We start from the raw sequence: 16,399 nt of genomic DNA, 5'->3' as shown, positions 1-16,399 counted from the left end.
CGGGCACAAAAATGTGGGTTACTGCTGAAAATTCTAGGTATGTTTGGCAGAGCTTACTCAAGTGCAGCCAAACACATTGAATGCAAGCTGTCCAATCTCAGGTTCTGCCAGGAGGCTGGAGAATAGATGAAACAGCATAGTTGGCACCTTGGGGGAGCTGGGAGGGACACGGAGTGGCAGTTTTCAGCTCTCCCTGTTCATCTTTAGTGGTAAGTTGCTCTGGTATCAGAGTGATAATCTGTTAACAAAGTCTTATTTTATCATTCCTTTAGTACCATCTCTTTATAGATACTTGTGGTTTCATTCTGAAAAGCTATTTTTTTTTATCGTGCCTGCCTATAGGGCTGGGTGGATCATCTGTGTTAGTTGTGTTTAGGGGCTGATCCAAGTTAGCAGAGCTACGTCATAATCAAGAAACCCAAGATAAAATTCTGCGCCTGTACCTTCTGTAATGAAACATAAATTAAGCTATTAAGCTTTTTTTTAGCTGGTTTATATAACCTTTCTTCCCCTATTGCTGCTTCTTGCATTTCAGAATATGGTATTGCAGTTGGGGGAGCAAACTTCTGTCACAAGACCACATACATATGTATATTTATAGCATTACAAATGTGGCTATGATAATTTTTGGTCTCAAACAGATGTTTATTTTTTAGGATGTGAACACCTTCAGAATGACCATGGAGTGATAGTTGATTACAATACCTCAGACCCACTAATACGCTGGGATTCCTATGAAAATATGAGCCCCGATGGAGAAGGTGAGTAATTGGTCACATGAGACCAAGGCGAAACCTTTTGCAGCTGTGCCGGAGCATTTGAAAGGGAGGAAGGAGAGCTCATTTGCTTGAACCTAATGCCACTTCACTGATGTGTTAAGTAGGTGTCTACCCTTCCGTATTTAGCTTTAGTGGCTCTAATGGAAAGAAAGCTATAGTAGTTGTTTAAGAGAGATTCTTGTTGATACACTGATTCGGACTGAGACACAACTGGCCAATATGAGTTAATTTATTATTTGTAAATTTGCTTTAAAATTTTTTTTTTGTTCTAAAGCTTCTAGTTGGAATCTTAATATAGAATTTTAAGACCAACAAAATGGTATGGCGAGTTTGTAACCTTTAGTACTTACTATGTTATCTGGATTGTTGCAGGAGGTGTGCTGGGCTGTAAAGTTATGGATAAACAAACGGCAAAGGATGTGCATATTTGCATATTTCCTCTCATAAATTTACCTGTTTCCAAATTGCCCTTTTATTTCTTAGATTTTTCTTCTGTAATCTGCTGATATATGCAGAAGATGAAAGCCTCCAGTAGCTGCCTTCACATTCTGCCTCCAGTGTCAATGCTTTCCTGATGCTTCGCTTGAGTGAATGTTGTGCTTTTAATGGGTATAGTTTTCCTGTAAGGACTCAATGTCACACCTGTGTCTGCACACCTCAGTGCACATGCAAGCCTGAGATTGTTGCATGTAAAAACGTGAGAGAAGGTATTGAATGGATGCCAAAGTTCTTGTTTTTACAACTCTCCTGTTATGAAATGAGAGAGATAGAGCTGGGATACTTAATTAGCTGATCTCTAGGCTCAGTTGCCATTGATTTTTATAATCTGAATTCAGCATTGACCATTGAGTGACTACATTGGTGAGGGGTTTAGGGGCAGAAGCATACTGGGAGCTTGACTTTTTTTCACTTCACTCTTGCACAGGAGTATTTCCTAATCCACACCCAATCTGCAGAAAACTAGAGGGAAAATAGAGGGTGGGAGGGGAACAGTCATTTGGTACCATTACATGGGGCAGGTAGAGCACTCCACAGGGAGTCATCAGAGGTTTTATAGTTGGATAAGACTGTGCAGTGTCTTTTAAAAGGAGTAACATCAGAGAGACTGAATCTTGGCTGAAGATGATGTCTCAGTTTCTACCCAGGATGTTTCTATACCATTTGCTTCCTTCTTTCCCTCCCCCCCCCACCATCCTTTTCTCTCTTCTTTGTATGTACATAGCCCTCAGCAAGCAATGAATTGATGTCAAGTATTTTTTAGTTGCTAAGATTGATTGGATAGAAGGATTTGACCTTCCCATTCTCATGCATTGCATTGTAGGTAACTACATCAGTACAGGAAATTGAAAGCAGACATAAATGTGTAGGCAGCACACTGTTGGAAGATACAGAACTGTATGCTGCTCATGCCTTGTAGAAGACTTGATCACAGACCATTCACAAATACAGTTAGCTTGTTTTCCTGATGTTCAGAAGTCATACATGCCACTTAATAGGCTTTTTTCTGTAAATTGTGTGCATGTTATATTTTTAATTACCTGAGATACAACATAAATATGATGTGTTAGCAAAGCTATTGAGAAGTTTATTGTGCATCTGCAGAGAAATCACTAGAGTTGAGGCTAGAGAATATACATAAGAACATGAGATGTATCCAGATACTGTTTTCTCAAGCAAACGTTTAGGAGGTTAGGGAGGTTAGGGTGTTATCCTATGATGCTCAACAACTGACTTGTAGGCAGAGCATTTGTCTCTGCATAAGCTGGGCAAAAGATCAGGAGGGTCTAAAGCACATACACAGGGGACAGCTAGATTCTTCTCTTAAGGATGAGATCTGTACTCAACGCAAAGGTAAAATTAGTCTGCTGCTTGAGGTAAGCATAGTTTGCTTAAGTTGTCTTTTATGTAGGATTTATAAACACCAGGACAGACTTCTCTTATGGTTTGTTGCAGCAGGTCAGTATCATGCTTTTGCATTAGTATTGAGTCCTAGTTTTCACCGCATGTGAGAGACCACTAAGAGGAGACGCTGATTTCACATCCAGAAAGTGACCAAAGTCAAAAACCTTAGAGTCTGAAGCCTTTAGCTACAATCCTGAAGGCAGAGAGAGAATCTTTTCTGTACCTCAGAAAAGATTAAGGTACAACACGTGGTGCATTTGAAAGTCTGCATAACAGTGGTGGTATGTTTAAGATGCAGGGAAGTCTCATAGAGAGTGCCTGTTTCAGATCTGTTCCATGTTAAGTTAAACTCATAGCCTTAGGTAGGAACTGGTCTTCATGGTTTTACTTGTACCCATTTTCCCACAGGAATTTCAATAAGAATAACATGAGATGTGGGTGTGACAGATGATTCCTGTATTACAGTTACACACCTTTTTGTTCATTTCAAAAATGCGCGCCTATGAAATTCCAGATCAAGGTGGCCAGGAAGGCTACAGCAGAGCTTTGTGAAATGAACAGGATTTGCTTTGTAGGTATTCATGTGTGGAATGGCTATTTCCAAGCTGATGTGTTAAAATGGAAAATTAGAAGTGAACAAGAAAGCAGTATGTCTCTCTTGAAATCCTACACCTATTTGGCCTTGTTACCAAAAAGAACAAAAGATGAAAGGACATGATAAAAGAAAAATGTACCCAAGGTATCTTGGTTTGTTGGCATGATACAGTATTGCAGACAGAAGCAATTGCCTTTTAAATGATGTTGAACCCTTTGATGGTAATAAAGTTGTGTACATTTATGTTGAATATAGGTTTGGACAGTTTGCTCTCTGGATTTAGTTCCTTATCCCTCATTTTTAACGGTATAGGAATCTTGACAATGGAAAGCAATAAATGATTTGAATTTCTTCTCACAAATACTGTTTCTTTTCAGATCCCTTGGCAAGTGTCTCTTGCACTAATGGTCCTCCATAATAGACTGAAGGCTTTATTAAGTTTCTAATTCTAGGTTTGTATCAGATTTCCTCCTCCTCGAGCAGTACATTAGCACAGAGACTTCTGTTATGCTGATTTAAAAGTATGCAGTCAAATGTAGGATTTGGAACCACAAGAATCAGAAGATCTTCCTACTGCCATGTAGACATCTGAGATAGTTGCCATTGGTTTTCTTGTGGTTTTAAAGTCATGGTACTCATCGAGTCTTGTGTGTGTTTTGTGGGCAGGAAGGAACAAAAATGACTTTTGATCTTGCTGAGTACTCTCTCTCTCTCTCTCTCTTCCCCTGCCCCAAGGCATCATTTACCATACAATAGATGTACAAAAGGTTGCTTATTTGCTGCAAAATAGCAAGTTGGCCGCAAAGGTATACCAGCTGTGGCCACAAATGAGTACTCATCTTCTGTTATGTTAAGAGATTTAAATGTGTTCCAATTCCTCTCGATAATCATGTTTTTCAGTTTATAGCTTGGATATTTTAGCTCACGTACTTTCAGCTGCACTTCAGTGTCTTCCTTTTGCTTGCTAAGGTCGTATGTGTGGCCTTTATATTAAGACTGATCTTGGGATTGGAATTGTTCATGATGATATTTTGGAGTACTTTGAAGAGAAGTGATGGACTAAACTAATGTGGGCTTAGTAGCTATTGTTATCATTAAAAACTAGTAATTATGGCATTTGTGGCAGGGAGAGGGGGAGTAGTGATAAATGAGGATGAATTATTTTCTATGGGAACAGAAAGTTGAAAGAAACAAGTAATCCCTTCCACCTCCCTGAAAAACTTTTCATATGCTTTACACTTACAAATATTTCTCTCTCTCTTGAACACCAAATGACAATTAGTTTTGAAAAAAGCTCCCCCCGCAACCAGAGGGAAGAGGTAAATGGAAAACGTTTGACTTGTCTTTTGTTGAAGTTTTGGTTTTGGTGTTTTTCTGGTTTGTGGGGTTTTTTTTTTGTTGTTTTGGGGTTTTTTTGGGTTTTTTTTTAGTTCTCAGTGATTTTCAGGATTATTACTTGGCATAGTGACAAAGAGATATTATTGTTAAAACAAATACTTCCCTCCTGCTGAAAATGCAAGTCTCCTTTTGGATAGGAACCATCAGTTTGTGTGGAGCCCACTGGTGGATGCTGGTACAAGCCTGGGCTCTGAGTGGTTCTGAAAATAAAATCACAGATATTAAAATTAAAAAAAAAAGTATTACTAAAGAGCAGAAACTCATTTTGATAGAAAAGGTGAACAACTGCAAGAAAAGGTGACTGCTGCTGTTCCTGCTGCTGTCTATGACTGCTTTATCTCAGTTTTTTTTCGAAGTATCCTGATAGCGTGCTAAGATTATTCTAGAGAGAGAATGAATTTATCATGAAGGACAACTCTGTCTTAAGACGACTGTGGGATCTGTGTGACTGGGATGCTATACTGCCATTTGTGTGTGCAGCATTCAGTTGATATACGGTATTTTTTTGGTTTGTTTTTTTTAATAAAGAAAACTGGTAAGCATCAAAGGTTATAGTTGGCCAAAATAGTATTTGTTTCAGTTTGACTGAATTCAGTGTATTGGCAACAGAAATGCACCTGGTTCTTGTTCAGTGTTCCATTTTAAGACATTTCACTTACTTTAACAACCACTAAATCCCTCTGAACTCTTTTGTCTGCCAGCTCTACAATCTGTGGAAAGAAAAGAACATGCGCACATGTTAGAAATTGCTTAAAATGGTAAGAGAAGGACTTTCAGCTAGTCTTTACAAGGCAGGAACTTAAGTATCTTTCTCAACAGAACCTCCCTGTTTGTATCCTAGCAAAGTGGATTCACCTGCTTAACAGCGTTTGATTATTAGAAAAGAAACAACTTTGGAAACAAAAGGATGTTTTTAATTCAAGCCAAACAGGGTAGGGCTGAGTGAATCCAAATTCCTGTATCTTGAGAGTGTTGCTTTACAAATTTTCTAGCCTTTTGTAACTGTAATCAATGTCAAGTAGTCAAAAATGGCCAAATATTTATAAACTGGTTTGCTCTTGCTCTTTTTCTTTTCATAAAGGAAAGCATCTGAGAAGTGTCTCCAGGTAGGCAATAACCAACAGTGTGGTATGCACCCATGTCATGATTAGATGGGATGTTTTACTTTTATTGAAATTTTTTCTCCTCTTCAATCCAAAGTAAATAGCTATTCAATAGGGAGGTGCTTTCTCATGTAGTTAAACACTTGTTTTCCCAGAGGGCCCCTTCAGTATTGCAAAACTCAAGGGCTGAGGCAAAACTGCTTGGCTTTGGTACTTTAAAAGGAATGCAGATGCCTACCAAAGAAAACAGCAGGTTTGATGCCATTTCTGGTGAGTGAAGCTGAAGGATAAATGGGTAGTGAATAAATGGTAATTCCAGCTTTTGGTCCCCAGCTGGATGCAGTATTCTTTGAGACAAAGAGAGATTTGTTAGAAAGTAGGGATGAAAAGGTGTCCTGCAACAATTTCCCCTCTTTCTATTTGAAAGTGAAAATAGAAGAATCTGTAGAAAAATTCACCCTATAAAATACTGCCAGCTTGAAACAGTATCTGAGATGCCTTGGAGTGTCTGCCTTTAATTGATTTTCTCTGAGGAAACTTTGTCTTCTATTTCTTGAAGTTTTGTATGTTCTTTTTATATATATATATATACACACATATATATGTAAAAAAAAAAAATTGAAACTGGTTAGTCCTGTTAATCATGAGGCTGACAGTTGGAGGTAAATTAATATAAAACGGTTTCTTTTGTATGTCAGTAATATTGAATGCAAACATAGGATTACAAGGTTTCATTTCTACTTGTTCTACAATAGGTAATTCTCTGTCTCCTCCTTTAATACAACATTGATTGTAACAGTACTGTGGCTTAGATTTTTTTTTTAGCTCAATGTTAGGGACACAGGTGTTTTCAAGATTGTGCTTGATTAGCTAAGATTGCTCTGGACTGTAATCTCTTATTGTCATGTGTTTTGGGGTTTGGGTTTTTGTTTTTTTCTGTTGTTGCTTTTGTGGTTTGTTGTTTTGGTTCGGGTTTTTTTTTTTGTTTGGTTAACCAAAAAAAAAAAAAAAAAAGATGTATTGGAGTATTTTGGATAGGTCAGTTAGGAGCTGACAATAAAGTGCAGTGAGGGGTCAGATTTTCAAGGGATTTACTGATTCAAAGTTACTTTTTTTGGCTCACTTTTAAAGAGTACTCTTTTAAAGAGTATACTGAACACCTTTTTGAAAGTCTTGGGTGTTTACTCAAGTCCTAAGCTGAGCTCCAGAACTTGGCCTGTCAAGTTCTATTGAAATTTTTTTTTTCCTTATACTCAAATGTGAGCATATTGTTAAGGCAGTGTCTGAAGCGAGGAATTACGTGCATTTTAGTTAGTGCACTGGGATATTGATTTTGCTAGGTACCATTTGTCTGTTCTGCTGCATTTAAATTTATCTCAGATAAAAACAGAACACCTCCCCCCCCCCCCCCCCCCCCCCCAAATGTTAAGTGCCAGAGAGGGATGGTTATACCTAAGATAAATATTGCAAGTCTTTAATCTGCTCTTGTTTTCAGACATGAGGCAGGATTCCCTAGGCATTTATCTTAGACCCCTGGGTTTTTTCCATTAGCCTCCTGCCTCTGCTTCTACTTGCCTTTCTTTCGTATGAATTCCTTTGCCCTTAATTCTTTGTCGGCTCCTACTTGCATATTCTTCTGTAGCTTCTGTGCCTTTCATTCTGTGAAGGTTGGTTGGGCATACTTGCCTCCACACCACCCTGGTATCAATGTCTTTTAACAGTGCACAGGTTTACTTGAAGCACAGGTTTCACATGCCAAATACTTTCAAATTTACTGCAGAGCCAATTATTTGCTTTCAAAAAAATGCGTTTTTAATGTCCTCCAACTGATTTCTGTCCTGTCTCCGTAATAGACAATGTTGCTATCCCAAGGATGTTACTGACTAGTGCTTTGTCAAAGGCTTTCATTACACTTTTAGACCCAATAACCACAGGGCAAAATTTGAGTGGTTTAATGGTAGTTTATGGTACATTCGGATATCTTCTGCACTTCTATTTTTATAAGGCTGTGCAAAAGGAGCACAGGAGGATTCAGACAGTAGAAACTCAGAGGAAGGTTAACACATGTGACTGTGGCTAGCATTCTCTCTTCTTCCTGTATTCTCTACATATTGCCCAAAGGCCATTATCTCAGGGCCATGTAACACTGCTTTTTCAAGCAAGTCTTTCTTCGCCCAGCTTATTGGGGTTCTTGAGCAGGCTTGTATTTACCCTTCAGTATGTGCATGTTTCTTTAGTCATGTCAACTACAGTCTATGGCTGTTAATATTGTTAATTTAAACACTAATGGCCAAATCAATATCTCCCTCCATGTACAGATGCCACAGGAGAAGCTTCTTCACGCAATCTTACAATCTGCTTAAGGGTTGAATAAAGGGTCCTGAAAGGCAAACCTCTGCCACAGGTGTGTGTTCCTTCCCTGCACCTGCTTCCTGAACAACTCTTCCTCTCTCTTGTGAAGGCAATAGGGCATCCCACCTGTTTAGCTTCATTAGACAAGTAAAAATAACCTTTATGATGGTGTAGATATTGGATATCTTTTTTTCCTGTAACACCTTATTTGCTTGGGAGTAAAATTAGCATGGCAGAATCAGAGACTGAAAGTGTAACTGGAAGAAACAAACCAAAATGCCTTAGTACAAATTAGGATTTGGTGCTTGTTTGTTCTGTGACTCTCCTAAGACCAGAAGGAGAAGCAATTAACTCCCCTTTCTGTGCCTGCACCCAAGCACACATAACACTGAACTACCACGTGCATCACTCTTTCTATGTGAGTTTTCAGTCCAGTAACCAATGAAAATGTGAACAGAGGGCATCATCAGTCATGCTGCCATTTGCACACGATGTAGAGGTCATGCTGTCTCTTAAATGAATGCATGTGCATGAATGTACTCATGACTCATGATACCAAATTCATGATGATCCCCCATGGCAAATCTGTGGGAAGACTTGCAAAACAAAAGACAGACTTCAGCATGAAAATAGTTGGAATTTCTTGGGGTTTTTAGGCCACCATGAAGCTATAGCAATCCTTTTTCTGGTAAATCCCTGAAGAATTGTTCTGAGTGACTATTCTTGGGTTTGGGTGTAATTACTGTCCATTTTGCTGGTCCTTCAACATGATGCACCTTGCCTTTTTTGGACGGATTCCTTTTCAATGACTCTCTCCTGGTCCTGCTTCAGGGTTTCAGCTAGCCACTACACCACTCCCTTCACAAGACTAATGATTTTGTGGTGTGGTGTTTACCCTTCTGTACTCATTGGCAAGCATGTTCTGTTGATTCTGATGAGTTTCTGCTTACAGCTTGTGCAGAATGTTTTGTTTTGTTATGGAGGTGCTTTGGTCAGTAAGGCTTGGTTCTATAATGAGTGTTGGTTTTTGAAGGAGGGCTCTTCCAGCAAATTGGGCATGCATTACTGTTTGAATTGACCTGGAACTGTCCCTTTTGTTGACAGTCTGGCATGCTGGTTAATGAAACATACATGTTAGTTTCTGCCATTGAATACATACAGCGGGTGCTGAAGAACTGAGGACTCTTCTGGGAAGGTTTCTGCAGCAAGCATCTTCTGCAAATAGTGGTTCTCTTTAGTGAACCATAGAAAGATACACAGAGGTTTTTTCCCGCCTTGCATGTGTTTCCAAAGTGATGTTAATACTTGCACAACCACTTAATATATGTGCTGGTGTTTGGTTTTTTTTTTTTCTTGACTTTGGAAAAGAGCAGAATGAAAGACAAGCCGTCCTGAGTCCCACAACTTTTGATTCCAATGTCTCATTTTTAAGAGCTACCTGTTATATTTGATAGTCTGTACAGAATGAAGCATACCACTGTTTAAGTGTCCTTTCAGCACTATAAAACACAGGAACTTCTGATAGTGAAATGGTTGAATAAATTCCTCTAAACCATGAGACAATAAATTTTTTTACTTGACCAACATCAGAATTTTTGCTGACCAATAATAGTAGCAGCCTTTAGTGCAGTCAGCTGTAGTGTTTTGCTAGTTTTGCAGTGGGACCTGGTAGTTGTAAGTGAAGCTTTGCTAAAGACGGTACACTTGTCACTCATGGATCAATCCCAGAAAGCTGTCCTGGGAATCTCTGCCCCTGCTCCAGCAATTTGACTTGTTCAGTGTTAAATGTTTATCTGTAAGCCTTCTATTTAAGGCTTAGGTTCTTTGCAAAGATTTCCATGAACATCAGAGAGCTCTGGGTCAGACTGCTAAGCAATAAGTGGAAATGGAGAGATGGGGCAGGCTTCAGGTCTGTCTGCATATTGATGATACCTCCTCTAGATTCTGCTTTCAGACATGGACAGTATCTGAATGCTGAGGAAGAGCAGCTAGTTCAAACTCCTTCCTGATTGAACAGGAGGCAGCAACTTAGATAAAGCAGAAGGAAGGTTTATTGTCAGAACACTGGTCTACTTATTGTGGACATCTCTCCAACTGAAGGCAAAAGTTGCATTACTAGAACTCTTTTATATTGTTCTCTCTTCCTGGAGTCTATCAATATATAAACGTGTTGCCTGCTGAAAGGGCAGGTCTTTCTTTCTCACTAGGCACAGGTGGAAGCACTGTGGCATAAACCTTCATCTGTGCAGTTTCTGAGATGGCCCTGGGCACTGAGCTCTCTCTCAAGTAGTACAGGCTAGACTGTATCTTTGGGTTCTTCATGTTCTATGTTGTTTCTCTATCTTACTCCAGACCTTGAAGAATGTTTCCTAATCTGTTACCCATTTAAGAGACTTGCTAAACTTCTGAAGCTCATCTTACATTTCTGGCATCAAGGTATTCCTTGTGTTCCTTCTAGTAAATACACATAAAATATTCTTTGTAGGAAGAACTTTTGTTTTGAAGTAATTTAGGCACATTAGAAATTTTCCACCACATAGAATCTTAGAATGCTTTGGGTTGGAAGGGACCTTTAGAGATCATCTAGCCCAAACCCCCTGCAGTGTGCAGGGACAGCCTTAACAAACATTCTTTGTTAGTATGTGCTTGTATTGAGCATGTGTAGATCACCTTCAAATATTCTTTTTGAGAAAGATAAATACTATCATTATTATCATATGAGGTTACTATATATTACTTTTGCCATTGCTCTACTACCTGAAAATAAGTCACAAATCTTTTGAGTCCCAGTGCAAAACCCTCTAAATTCAATTATTAAGATAGGAAATCAAAGAGCCCTGCTAAATGTATCTGTGCCTTAGCTTCCCCTTCTGTTATGTGGACTTGTTTAGAAACACCTGAAGATCAGTTTATTGAAAGCGCCATAGAGTGGTGGAGCAATTTTATTAATAATGGTAATAGTGTTAAACTACATGTTCCATACTCAACAGAAGGAGTAAATTCATTATGTTGACCTTTTAGACAGCCCTTTTAAGCACTTTCTTTTTTTTTACTGTGGTCCTGTACAGTTTTCAGCAACCATGTAGAGTCATCAGTGTTTTTCTTCTGCTTCGTGTTTAATGACCATAACTAATTTTTGCTGGAAGCCCAACAGTATAGTAAGAGAAAAGCCGTGACTCAAGGTGAGTGCGCTGTTCCAGCTGTAAGGAAGAAAAATTGTGAATTCTGAACCTCAACATTTGCAGTACACATGTGCAAATTAATGGAGTGTTCCTGAAGATGGGCTTTGGTTTTGGAACAAATGAAAGGAAATAGTTTAACATAGTTCAGTGACTTTGTAATCCCCTTAAACTTTGCTTAGTATTTTGTACTTGTGGTGATGTTTCTGTATCATCATGTTTTGTTATTCGTTTGCTGGTTATCCAAACAAAAGGTACTTCAAGTTAAGTCTATGCTTAAATGACTGAGAAAAGTTTGCAGAAGTAGAATCGAAATGACGCAATAGATACTAGCTTCTGTATATTGGGTTTCAGTAATAAATGCATCAGTCTATTGTTTGTACTTTTGGATCATGGCACAAATAGTATTTTCTTTTGATCCCAGGTGGGCAAAAGGGGGATGATATATTACAGTAGTATTCTAAGGGTGAATTTGTGCTGGCTGGCTCTGCCTCTATTCCATCTGGCTGGACAGCAGCCAGCCTCTGGTCTAGAAGTTGTGCTTTGTGAAGCAGTTTTTTCTTACTCCAGAGTACTTGTAAAATCATTAAAGTACAAATGTGATCCTTTTGAATGGCTGGGAAATATACATTAGCATTTGGACAGCATAAAGATTCTGTAGGGTCTTGGATGCCCTCTCCTTTTCTCAAAAGATTCAAGGTTTAAGGACCTCATGTGAGCCTGAGGGTCCTGCTTGTTAGCATTTTGTTAACAGCAACCCCCTCAGCTGGTTGCCTTTCAGGGTGTGTGTTCACTTTTTGTTTCTGTGATACATGACTTGTTTTCTTCAGCCTCCTTTATTTTCCTGTTAGTGTTAGGGACTTGAGAAGCATAGCAAACCAGACAGTTTCCTGATGACTTAGCTGCTGCTATTTCACATTGGAAAACCAGTTCTTTAAAACGGAATGCATATATGAACATCAGCATTTGCTTGGATGTCTTGGATAGTCAGGGGAAGGAAAAACAGTGGTAGAAAATTACTTCATACCTTTTTCCTTTCTTTCCAGTCCATTCTGTTATCCTCAAATCATAATTCTCTAAAAACTCTCTAAAAATCTATTAAAGGATTGCCAGATGAATGTTTATGAACCAGGAATTGGTCTTGAAGCCTTGGACCAATTTACCAAATCAAGACCTACTTCTTATATCACGGTTTGAGAGTTGCACTAAATGCAGTTTTAGGCCTTCAAATTGTAGAAAGCACTGCAATTGGGCAATGCAAGGTCTAAGATGATACAGATTCACAATGCTGATCCATATCTATTTCCCCGAAACTTTTGATCAGTTCATTTGCATGACCCTTCTCTGCCACTCTGCGTCATACCAGGTATTGTCTGTACTCGCAACAGTCAGCATAAAAGCTTTGAAGAGGTATATATGTTGTAGCCTGGCTTACAGAATTTAAATGTTCCATACCTGAACTGGACCAGACTGGCACAGCCAGTAATCCAGTAGCCCTCAGATGTGGGAATGTGCACATAACCAGAAATACCCAGTACTGCAAATGGTGATGTGTCCCAGAAAGCCTAGAACTGATAACAAGAGGAAGCATCAGCAAAACTGGCTGAGTGATAACAGTTTGAAAACATCTTTCTAAACACATCCATGGATAGGTATACCCTGTAGTAGTTATTCATGGCTTGCTGAGTTCCCAAAGCATTCTTACACTGATTGTGTGGAGCACCACTAAGGCAGTAAAATTTCAGCAGCATGGTGATCTGTCTGAATGAAGCTGTTGCAGGTAAACTGCCCATAGGATAAGTTAATTTATGCAGAGCTGCTATTACCTTGTCCAGGTTTCTTCTGGTAATTTAGCTAGTTCAGGTGTTGGTATTGAGCCTCAGCCTGTGTTCAAGCATGCTCAAGTGCTAATGGTCCAAGATAACAAGCATGCATGTGCAGTGCAGACTTAGAAAGGAGCAGAAGAGGCCTGTAACTGAAGCAAGGAATACAGTTGGGCTTTTTTTTCCTCACAGAGAACCAAAACCCAGTGAGACCAAAACTAAATTTGCATCTTAAGTGAGACTCATCAGTTTGCATCAAGAGTTTTGAATATACCTTTTTGTTTCTTTTCATATCTTTGGAGCAGATGCTGGAAGCTTCCAGCGTACTAGCAATTCTGCATCATCCGAGAGGAGAGAGACAGTTCTTTGTTTCTGGGAAAGTACTGCCGGCATAGCTCGTGTTGTGTGGTTTTTATCTTTTATCAGAATTCTGACTGGTTTCATGTGCAGCCATTTACTGATTTGCAAGAACAGTGACACTTGGAACAAAAAAGTGTGTACTTCCTTAACTTCTAACTCTTTCATGAGCAATGAACAGGTAGATGTATTTTGTGGATGCAAGAGCCTTATCCTTTGCTGAACTGAGAAGTCATTAAAGTGTTGACAGTCCCTGAAATAGAAAATGAATGTTGTCTAGAGGCATGACTGGTGCTGATGCATGTGTATATTTGTAATAATGTTTAGAGCAAAAGTTTGTGGGCTGCCTTGTGGTGAGATACAGCTGTTACTAAGGGAGGAACTAACAGGCTCACTCCCCCTAGTTTGAGCTGATTCATTCCAGAGATAGAGAAGGAGTCAAAGCCTGCTGGGGTTTGGGAGCTTGAGAGCAGGACCTGCTACATAAAAGCAAGCCTTATTGCTGCAGGACGTCCAGAAATCTTTTCTTGCCTGAGAACTCCAATAATATACAAATTCTTGAAAATGTGGATGAGAGGGTCTGACCTGATCGTTCAGTGTGGAAGAACAACATTTTCTAAAAGCTGTTTTAGGAAAAAGATATCAAAAGCAAGCAATCATAAGTGTGTGGTGCATGTGATCTGGGAGCTGAAATTCACTCGGCTTCATTTGGATATTGAAACAGACTGAGAAAAGAACCACTGTAAGGAGATAGCTTGTAGACTGAATTACCTTTTCAGCCAACACATTTCCACTCCTCCTTGGCTCCAGGAGTTCAGATTTCATTGAACCTGTTTGTCCCCTCAGGCTCCTCCCTCATGTTTACATTTTCATTTGCTTTTTCTGGCTGATACAAGTCTCATGCTGCTTTAGCAAGACAATTTACCTCCAGGAGCACGAACAGCAGCTGCAGCTCAGGCAGCAGGAGTAGAGACGTTTCTTGACTTTTTAAGCTGGGGTGTTTGCCCTAACTCTAGCTTTCCTCTGTGCAGGGTTTTGCTTAGAGAATATTAGTTGACTTAACTGAGCCAATGATTGACTATTGCAGAAAGTTCCTGATCGTGCCTAGTAAAGAGGTAAGAAGCTTTGTTGTGGTTCAAGAGCTGGAAATACAAACCACGTATATTTCTGTATGGATTTTATAGGAATTATATGGGAAGAGTTTGGAAGGAATGAGGGCCTGTGTTAGGGAGGGAGAAAGGAAAAGACAAGCACACATAGAAAGATTTAACTTTGAAGGAATGCAGCTCTGGACTTGTCCAGGTTTGCCTGAAGGTAGAAATATTTATTTATGAGGTTGAAAAAAATAATCCAGATCTCCTGTAATGTTTCCTGCTGCAACATGAACAAGGGTACAGTGTGCAAAGGTTTGTGTATTTGCAACCTTTTTGTTCAGGTGGACTGGGTCAGAACGGCTCTTGCTGAATTTGTGGTATATGTGTTTACCTAGCTGGCTTGCATTTGTTTGTGTTTTCACAAGTGGTGAATGGACAGGGGGTAGCTGTGGGGACAAGTCAAAAGGCTGAAAGACTGAAACCTCTTTTTAAATCACAAGCCTGCCTTTGGGTGTTTGGATTTCAAGGAGGGAAGTGCCAGGAAACACAGGCTTGGAAGGAAGCCACTGAATTTGGTATGTGTTGGTATTTCAACTCCTAATTTTTATATAAGTTGCTCTTTGTGTATTAGGTATGGGAGTGAAAATGCACATGTACCCTTTGCTCTGAGGCTTTCATTTATAAGAGAGTCCCTGATGCTGGTGTGCGTGTAATTCAGTGTGGGGATTTTGTCAGGCTTCAGCCTGGGCAGTTCAGGGAGTTGGAACAGCTCCTGGGAAGAGAGGTCAGGCTGAAAGAAAGTGGGCCCCTTCGGTTTGGTTAACTGAATTCCAGCATTACTTAGGTCTACACCGTTGTGAACTTCCCTTGTTTTTTGACAGCTGTGTTACTCCTGCGTTTTACAGAGTGTTGCTTCCTCGGAAAAAATTAGAGCGGGGATTGAGTTGTGCATTGAGATGAGGTATCGAATGCATAAAGCCTCTGCAATACCATTACTTAGCAAGGTGCACAGAATAAAATTCTGCATTGCTAGTATATTTTCTCATTTTGTTCAATCAAAAATGTTCCTTGCCTATATGAATAGCTTCACTTCTGCAATTAGGTTGGACTTGCAGTGACAAATCTTACACAAGTCTGAGATAAAACTAAATTCTTAATGCTGTTCAGCATCACACACCAGAATTTTTTTTAATCATTACTGGGTAATTACATGTAAGTGCTTGTCATAATTAAATCTTAAAAAAGCCCAAAAATTAATCTAAGAATGCTTTTCTACAGCTGTACAAATTTGAAAATAATTTAAATTTGTTATGTGCAATATCCATCATGTTTTCATGATCAGGAGCTGCACCTTTAAATATCCGGACTCCTCAGGAGCAGCTGGATTTTTGTTTAGCTGTGAGTCTCATTCTTTCTCATCTGTTTATAATGCAGAATGGTAATTTTTTGGTGACTATTTGAGGTTTCTACAAAGGCAGCTGCCCACTACAGCAAAATGGTCTAGTTGCAAGTAAATTGTTTTATCCCACAATTGCAGGTGTTTCCTTGTGAAGTCTTAACAATATTGTATTCATCTTTAAGTTCACAGCCCAAGTCAGCAGGTCCCAAACATTTCTGTTTCTCACTTCACTTGTAGACGGAGAACATAATATGGATTCTCAAGTTCTAGCATAAATATCAAAAGTAGTGTCTGTTAGGCTCACCGTCCTACTTGTGACTGGTGCAACCTCTGTTTGGGGAGCCACTGCTCACTGCTTTGAGAAATTGCTGTAGGGATTTTTGAAGCTTGGCAGTGGACCAGACTTTCAGATATAGAT

General features: G+C 39.4%; 1 protein-coding gene across 1 annotated transcript in view; it reads left to right on the top strand.

Annotated features, from left to right (window-relative positions):
* Positions 1 to 16,399, top strand: part of TNS3 (tensin 3) — a 121,567-nt gene that overhangs the window by 25,272 nt on the left and 79,896 nt on the right. Inside the window, 1 exon segment of the mRNA XM_075704756.1 lies at positions 657 to 761. Within this exon segment, the coding sequence (XP_075560871.1) occupies positions 657 to 761 (105 nt within the window).

This window comes from Pelecanus crispus, chromosome 2 (assembly GCF_030463565.1).
Source record: "Pelecanus crispus isolate bPelCri1 chromosome 2, bPelCri1.pri, whole genome shotgun sequence".
In the NCBI taxonomy this organism is placed as follows: domain Eukaryota; kingdom Metazoa; phylum Chordata; class Aves; order Pelecaniformes; family Pelecanidae; genus Pelecanus; species Pelecanus crispus.
This window is presented reverse-complemented; position numbering and strand designations above follow the sequence as displayed.